General features: G+C 38.4%; 1 protein-coding gene across 1 annotated transcript; it reads right to left on the reverse strand.

Annotated features, from left to right (window-relative positions):
- Positions 1–2,949: 2,949 nt before the first annotated feature.
- On the reverse strand, positions 2,950–4,171 carry LOC147629823 (tuliposide A-converting enzyme 1, chloroplastic-like). The gene has a single exon (XM_086810860.1). It carries the CDS (start codon positions 4,128–4,130, stop codon positions 3,252–3,254), a length of 879 nt encoding a protein of 292 aa, XP_086666986.1. The 5' UTR covers positions 4,131–4,171; the 3' UTR covers positions 2,950–3,251.
- Positions 4,172–9,281: the final 5,110 nt, after the last annotated feature.

A 9,281-nucleotide genomic window follows, 5' to 3' on the forward strand; every position in this document is an offset into this window, starting at 1 on the left:
GGACGACTAGTGCTAAGCATTTCACATGAACAATTATAAAAATCCCAAAATCTATAAATGTGCATGTATGGTTTAGTGAATCTTAGAGCTTTGACTACTTTGAGTGTCAAGAGGGCCAAAAAGCCATGAGGGATTTGAGGCAAATGCGAGCCATGGGAGCTTTGAACCAATGGCCAAAGCACATGAGAGAGATGGAAAATTCCTTGTTAAGCGCCGAACAAGGCCATTAAGTCGGCCTACTCACATGCTCACATGCTTACATGAATAAACAAGTGCAGAACTCACATGAATAACAAGTGCAAAAGACGGCTCACTTCCTAATCACTCTTCACTCAAATCAAATCAAATGAAATAAAATTTAAATTTAGAATATGATGGCATAATTAGTTTTAAAGTGCTTTTATTGAAATTAATGGTTTACACTTAAAAGAGAATCCTTATGCGGCTAAACATAATTTATGCTAGACCATGATTAGGATTTGATTCAAGTATGTCTTTAGAACAAGGTTATTGAGTATTTAAAGAGAATAAAAATGAAGGACATCATAACAACGCTACTATTCAATTTTGCACAACTATATATTTTGAATCAATAATTTCCTCAAATTAACTTTGGATATTTATTTTTGTTTACATAAAGGCAAGCCTTGTGTCTTTTCTTTTCACACATTTACTGTATATTGGCAATAAATAACTAAAAATGTCAATAAATTATGGTATGTGGTGCGTTAGCTTACATACTAATCAATTTTTAATAGTATGTGATTTACTGTAAACTGTCCGCATACTTTAAAAACGATTACTGCTATTAGTTTGTGCTCAATCACCAGCATATCTTTGTCGTTTGTTCGTATTTTTCCTTGCATGCCTTCATCAATTGTTATCAGATATGGTAGGGACAAGTGTTTGTCAATGAGGTATGATTGTCCATTAAGCTTCCAACCTATGGCTCTTGGAAGCTCCCCATGATGGAGCCCTCTGTTTTGCAAGCCATTTGGCAGGTAAAAGGTGGTGTTCTTTAAGGAAAAGAATGTCCATGAGCTTCCAACTATGGCTCTCTGAAGCTCCTCACAAAGGAGCCCTCTTTGTGGCTGGGGCCAGCAGCCTCCAACTATGGCTCTCTGAAGCTCCTCACAAAGGAGCCATCACACGACTCACGAACATTCCAAGGGATACTACTTGGCATCCTACTCGGTGCATTCTCTGCTTGGAGGGATTTGGGGAAGTATTCGCTTTGTGAGGAGGTAGGTGAGAGCCTTGACCCTGCCTTCCATCAAGGCGCATACTTGGAGCGCTCCATCCATCATAGTAAAGGCAAGGGCGTGTGATGGTCGTGTGTGAGTATATAAATGCAATGACCCAGTGAAAAGAGAGGCTGGGAAATGGGAGTGGGTTGCCGTGAAAAGGTAAACTCCTCCTACTTTTTGACTCTGTCTCCACCTCAACACCTTTAGCTTCCTCCTTATGCCACTTTCTTTGATTCGCTTTGTGGTTTCTTTGACATTTTTCTTCCTAGTCCCTTTTTGAGGGGATCTTGGATGGAAGTATTAGCTCCAAGTCTTAGGGATACTCTTCTAGCACACGAGCCATGCCAAGAAAGTAGCACATTTTTGTTCCTAGTCTCGGATGGAAGTATTAGCTCCAAGTCTTAGGGATACTTTAGCACATGAGCTATACACATTTGCTTCTAATTGGTGACAATATCAACACACATCTCCTATATGGTGAGCGAGAGACTTCAAGATAGTGAATAGATTTGGATGCCGACTCGCAAGCCCATACACTGTCAAGGTGGGAGAAGACCCTTATGCCACTATCAAGGGTGGTGAATACGAGAGTGGTGAAAGATCACATAAACTCAAAGAAGGGCCAATGTCTTTGAGAACTTATTGATGTAGTCCACAAGCTCCCCTATGACACGGGGCTGATTCTGGAGGCAAGGTAGCCACCATGGATGTGATGAGCATATCATGTTGTGATCGTGATCTCTAATATAAGGGGTCAAAGAACTGATGAATCGCACAGAATCGGATTATGCATACTAAAATGGATTGGAATCTATCCTCGCTCATCAAGAGCAAAAGTAAACGCACGAGTACGCTGCGTATATCATGATGGGGCTCTGATGCATCACTTAATCATAGTCACTATGCGGGTGAATCAAACTCCACCTGCTAGTGCCCAAGAAAATGGATTTTTTGAGGCTCGCCAATGAGGGCTACATATAGCCAATCCCAAATCTGATCATGTACTGAGTGGCTCCTCCCAACAATCTTGTAAACTAATTAAGAGAGGCCTTAGGATGCAAGGCTGAACTTGTTAAATCTTCCTTCTCTTCCTCTATTACCCTCTTCCCCTTTCTTCACACGGTCCTCTCCTATCGTTAATCAACCATATTCATGTTCTCTTTCTTGTCCAAATTTTCATGACCCCCATGAATCTTGTAATCAACCTAGTCCTAGTCTTTTATCAAAAGTTTTCATAATCTTGTATGACCCTCATGAATCTTGTAGTCAACCTAGTCCTAGTCTTTTGTCGAAAGTTTTCATCTTGTAATCACCCTCCCTGCCCTCTTCCTAGTCTTCTTCCATTCCCTATTCCTAGTCTTCTTCCATGAACAAAATGTAAGAAGCAAAAGATATTCCATGGAGAGCTAACTCTCCTACTCCCGAGGGAAAAAAAGTAGCAAGGACATACACTCACAAATCTACTGATTTTTGTGTTTTGTCTCCCCTACCAGAAAAACCTACCCTCTTGTTGTAAGGTCTTATTTGTGTTTAACTAACCATGGGCCACACTACTATTCACTCTAATTGCAAAGGAGAAGCCCAAAAGCAAAAGAAGCATAATTTGTAGCATTGGCACACTTGTGTTGCATGAGAAATGCAATAAAGAATGGGGCATTAGTTGAGAATTAAGAGAAAGTAAGGAAGTTAAGACACAAGCGAATAGAAAATGCAAAACTCAAATGAAACTTCTTGCATCATAGTGTGTATCCTCTTAATACAGAAAGTAGCAGTACTAAGTCTATCTATTCTGTCTATTAACTGAAGGTTGTAAGTGACCGAGAAGCTAACACGAGTAGTAGTAGTAGTAGTAGAGTTTTGAAATTTCCAAAAATGAAGTTCATCGTGCGGGTCCTGTACTACTACTGTTTAGCGATGTCACACGTGTTGATGAAACGGGCGAGCTCATCCAGAAAGGGAGGGACGTTTTCAGAATCCGGGGTGAGCAGATGGAACACGTGGCTTTCACCCTCCGAGTCGAAGAGCTCGACCCTTTGGCCGGCTTCTAGCCTGGTAGTAGACCATTCCTGGACCTCTCAGGTGATCCTTGCCAGCAAGGGCAACCAGCGTGCGAGGTAACGGCGCACGTGCGAGGGAGGGAGCAGCAGAGTCCAAAGGGTTTGCAAAAGGGTGGTCTTTGCTTACCCCGCTGAGCTTCCAGAAGTAAGCCTCTTGACTAGATATTGTTGAAGCCCCGGACGAGAAGAAAGGATGGATGTGAATTATGCCCTCCAGGGATATGTCCTCCAAATTTTGCCCTAACCCTAGCTTCTCGTCCCCCCACCCTAGCCCTACCGATTTCATGGCCACATGGTGAACAATGTTCGACCCTGAGCTGTCCCCGCCCAGAAAGCACCTCGAGAAATCGGCATGGCTAGCAAGCCATGAATCGGCCGACGAAGCTCCAAGCTTCGCCTGCTCGTTGAGCCACACAAGGGCTTCGAAGCAATCTTCATAAGCTGCAGGCAGAGGATTCTCGGGGGCCAGCCGGTAGTCCACTGATACAATCAGAACTTCAGCGCGGGCAGCGAGCTTGCTAAGGAAGCCATGGTCGCGGGGGACGGCAGGGCTGCCGTTGACAAAGCCCCCGCCATGATAGTAGACGAGAATGGGGAGCTTTTGATTGTTGTTGTTGCTGCTGCCGCGCGGGGGCAGGAAGAGGCGAACCCAAGTGCCATAGCCACGGTTGAGGGTGAGATCTTTTGTGGCAACGTTGTCAACGGAGGAAGGGGAAGGGGGCAAGAGTGGGGGGTCGTACGGAGCTCGATGGATGGAGCCATCGCTGAAGAAGGTAAAATTGAAAAAGGCAAACTCCACATTAGGTTTCTCAGCAGCACAAGACATGATTGTTGGAAGGCGGAAGTGTTCAGGCCCACAGAGAAGAGAGAAGATCAAAAGGACAACTTGTTGTTTTTATTATTATTATCAATAATTATTATTTATATTAACTCTTAAAAAGATAAGCTCTTCATGAAGATGAGAAGATCAAAAGGACAACTTGTTCTTTTTTATTATTATTATCAATAATTATTATTTATATTAACTGTTCAAAAGCTGTCATACAAGCAAGACCATATTACCACTTACTACTCTTTCTCCACCTCATTCAAAATTTTAAAAACTCCCATCTTTCATCCTCTAACAAGAAGCAAGATTGTTCCCAGAAATCTGATACCCCAAAAGTAGGCAAGCCTCCATCATAGCTTCTGTAGTGCAACCACGGGGGGACTGTTTTTTCAGCATTCTCTCTTTCTTGGACCAGGCTTTAACAGTGGCCTGGTTCCAACGGGGTTCTCAATAAAAGCTACAAATGTATAATCAAGTTGGATACAGACCGCCTTGAGGTGGAACAATACTGCCCAACATGTGGGTAGCCAAAAAGTGCCTTGTGCACTCTTGAATGGGCGTACCCCATTACACACCAATTGCCCATGCCTGTGTTTATTAAAAAACTGACTGCCCATGCATGGCCGCCCCCTTTACACACCGCCCAACATGACCTCGTGCATCTCCACCATCCATAAAAACCTACATATACATGCACACATTGAAGGTATGGTAGCTTTGAGAAATCTATTTCTTTGGCGACGTTTTTCATGCCGATAACTTGGTCGAGGTCCTCTTGGGCTTTCTGCTGCACACGAGGGTTGCGAACCAGCTTGGCCATAGCGACAGAAATAGCTGTTGTATCCATCCCTGCAGTAATCATGTCCTGTAAAACAACGTAGCAAAATGGTTGCACATTCCTAACACATTAAATCCACTTCCCCAAAGCAAGCCAATGATGTGTTTCGTGGTCGTACATTGGGCACATTGCTCTTTGGCGCTTCTGTTTTGATAGAAGATTGTGTAAGATTCCTCCCCAGCCTCTCAAGATGTCCAGCATCTTTCCCTGTAATCAAATCCCTCTTCAGAAATATAAAAGATCTTGTTTCTACCTGTTTTGGCCTAGAGAGAGAAAATGTTCTGAAGAGAGGTTATTCAGATTTTGAATATTTTTGGATGGAAAAATATCTCTTCTTATTAAAATAAGTTCCCCCGAAACAAAAGTTCAAAAAGATTTTTAGAAGGTGCATTAGAAATCAAGTATATAATCTGTTCAAGAGACCTTATTCTAGGGGTCCAGATTTTTTGAAAATTTTAAATTAAGGTTTTGAGGGTCCAATCAGATTCATCCAAATGTGTGGAGAAGATAAATAGAAGAAATAAAGAAAATCCCCCCAAAAATTAGTAAATACTCACATAAGATGAAGAGTGGACTAAGGACCAAAGAAAATACTTAAAAATGGATTTTCGACACCTCACAATGGGAATTCCCCCCTCATGAAGGAGGCGCCTATTTCACACATGTGGTGGAGTTTTAAATTATCAAAAATTGAGATATTTCATCTTTCCTCTCTCCTAATTCAAGTCTAGTTTCAAAAAGTAAGCTAAATTGACTTAAAAGTGGTCAAAAATTGACCAAACTGATCTGAAAAATTCTAGAATCAGTTTGCTTGGTTAGAAGCTCACTTTTTCCTATAAATAGAAGCCTCCCCCCTTTGTTGAAGCTTAATAGTGTTTTATGCGCTGTTACTCTACTCCTCCCAAGAGCCAAGAACTGTGAATTTCTTAATAATTCACTAGTTTTTGATCATTCTGTCTTCTAAAGATTTGGTGGCCACTCTTGTTGCAAATAAGAGTAGATCCCTCAAACCATCAAGCCAAAGGAAAGCTCCCAGAATTCATGTAAGTTAGAAATATTATATTTTTCTTTACTCTTTTAGTGGTTTTTTAATTTTTGTTTTGTTTGAAATGATAATCTAATGCTATGCCTTGTTGGAAAGGCTTTCCCCCTCTCTCATTCTTGAAATCAGCCCTTCTTTATCCTAGTTAAGTGATCTAATAGTTCGAATTAAACTTTTCATATTGTTTCTTTTTTTAAAAGTGAAATTTGACTAGTTTAGAGTGCTTAAAACCATTTGGGGATAATTTTTAAGTAATTTTAAGATAGAAAAAATTGAAAAATGGTCAGCCATACAAAGGAGGTTATGGTAAAATTTTTTAAAATTTGGTGAAATAAGTTTTATCTTTTATTATTCTAAAAGAATAATCCCTATCGTTTGTGTATTCTAAAAGTGTCATTTTCATTCTATGCATAGAAAAATGCATAGTAGAAATATATTTATTCTAAAAGTGTTATTTCCATTAGATATAAATTCTATGCATAGAAAGATGCATATTGGTTATTATTTTTTTTTATAAAAGAGTGATTTTCATTAGATTTAAATTCTAGGCATAGAAAGATGTATATTGATTATTATTTTTTTCATAAAAGAGTAATTTTCATTAGATTTGAATTCTAGGCATAGAAAGATGTATATTGATTATTATTTTTTTCATAAAAGAGTAATTTTCATTAGATTTGAATTCTATGCATAGAAAGATGCATATTGATTTTTTTTATAAAAGAGTATTTTTCATTAGATTTGAATTCTATGCATAGAAAGATGCATATTGATTTTTTTATATAAAAGAGTGATTTTCATTAGATTTGAATTCTATGCATAGAAAGATGCATATTGGTTTTTTTTTAAATAAAAGAGTGATTTTCATTAGATTTAAATTCTATGCATAGAAAGATGCATATTGATTATTTTGTTAAATATAAAAGTGTTACTCTCACTAATATTGATTTTTATGCATAAATAGATGCATAAAAGATTTTTTTTAATTATAAAAGTGTTACTTTCATCAATATTGATTTTTATGCTTAAATAGATGCATAAACGAATTTTTTTAATTATAAAAGTGTTACTTTCATCAATATTGATTTTTATGCATAAAATGATGCATAAAAGACTTTTTTTTAATTATAAAAGTGTTACTTTCATCAATATTGAATTTTATGCATAAAAGAAATTTTTTTATTATAAAAGTGTTACTTTCATCAAAATGGATTTTTATACATAAAATGATGCATAAAAGAATAATTTTTATTATAAAAGTGTTACTTTTATAAAAGTGTTACTTTTATCAAAATGGATTTTTATGCATAAATAGATGCATAAAAGAATATTTTTTATTATAAAAGTGTTACTTTCATCCAAAATGGATTTTTATGCATAAATAGATGCACAAAAGAATTTTTTTTAATTGAAAAACTATTTTTTCATCAAAATGGATTTTTATGCATAAATAGATACATAAAAGAATTTTTATATCAAAACAGGAGTTCTTTTTAATCCTATGTTTAAATCCCATGAATATTGGAAAAATGAATAAGTAAATACTTAGTGAAGGAAAATTATATCGTTTCAGGATGATAATGAAAAAATTCAAAAAAACTATCGAAGTCGAAATTTGAGATAAATTATTAATTTATTTTTCATAGGAATTCGTGTTTAGTTTTGAATTCAGTAAAGTAGTAATTAAAATATTACCCTTCGATAAAGATAGTTCAGAGAGACCCTTCTAGTCTAAAAACCTGAATCAGACTATGACCAAGACATAACTCCTTCGTCAGTTTCAAGAATAGACGATGTGACCAGTTCAGTAATCTACACTCAAATCACCCACCGAATCTGAAACTAAGTTGAGATCTTTGATTTTTGATCAGAGGATCAAGATTACAGAATTCGAGGAATTCTGCTTGGGAATCTAGACCTGTGATCTAGAAGTCTTGGGATACGGAATTAAGATATACTCATTGTATTCAAAAGAAAATCAAAACTGAAAACTTGCATAGAAACCCTGTTTTCTTAAAGGATTGCCTTACGCCAAAATGCTGGAGGGAGCATTTGGTATATGTGTTTTTCTAAGGGAAGTTCGGTTGCAACAGTTGGTGGGGAGTGTTCAAAGGACGGCTCACGCGACAAAAACCTGCCCAGGTCTTGACCAGCCTCCTGGGTATGGTATAAAATGGTGTGCTTCTGGTACGATGGGCGAGGGATGACGAAGCGGTCCCTGAGTGAAGTGCCAGGACACCTAAGGAGGATCCTGGAGGGTTCTGACCAGGCGATACACGGGCTCGCGGTGCTTAGGACACCCATGCATATATTGTGAAAGATGTATATATGAATGATGAGACGAGAAAATTATTGTAATCTGTTTACTGGATCTCGTTTTGTTGCTGACCCGCTAGTCTCAACGGAGAGTCCAAAGTGATACTATTTTGTGAGAAACAAGGATTGAATGGAAATTTTGAGTTGTGACATCTGTACCCAGTAATTGTTTGTCAATGGATTGTTTTATAAATTAAAGTTTAAAGAGGAGTGTGTGAGTATCTGTATTCTAAAGTAAAAGTTAAGAAAGGCTTTCAATTATGGGTGGGTGAGTACTTGTCTGGTTCTACTATTCCAGTGTAGTTGGGCGGTGGCTAACCCATGGGCCGGATGGGGTTAGGTTGGAATCAGTAGAGTTTTAATAATAAAATTGATTAATAGGATTACGCTTAGAACTCGAGTAGTTAATTAAAAGCCTGAAGACTTCTCAAATGAATAGATCAACGGCTGTGCCTGATTCAATTAGGAAAAAAGCGTTGATCCCTTCAAGTTAAGTCTATAATAGTTTCCCTTCTATGTGGTTTATTTAGATGAAGGTTTCATTAAGAAAATATAAATGGTGGAATCGTCCCCATTTTTCGGGCATGGAAAATTTTCCCGGTTTTGGTTTTCGGAATGACCACCAGCCTAGTCTCATGTGCTCGGACATTCGAGGGCGAGGCCCCAAGTGGGAAACCCTGCCCCGCGCAAGAGGAAGCTGCTTCCGCTGCTACCATCCAGGAATCCGGTGCACAGAGGGGGCAGTGGGATCTCACAGATTGTGTACCCTCTCCTTCATCTACTTCCGCAATTGGGCCATCGGTGTTACCACCCATAGCTGAAGCATGGGTGTAGCTAACCACGTTTGCCCGATTGTGCATGTACTCATCAATGATATCAAACCATTGACACGTTACTTTACGATCATTTTTATAGATCGAATTATGGGCCTTGTCCTTCTTGTAGTCTGCAT

This window comes from Cibotium barometz, chromosome 17, assembly GCF_041138505.1.
Source record: "Cibotium barometz isolate CiBa-2024 chromosome 17, ASM4113850v1, whole genome shotgun sequence".
Lineage (NCBI taxonomy): Eukaryota > Viridiplantae > Streptophyta > Polypodiopsida > Cyatheales > Cibotiaceae > Cibotium > Cibotium barometz.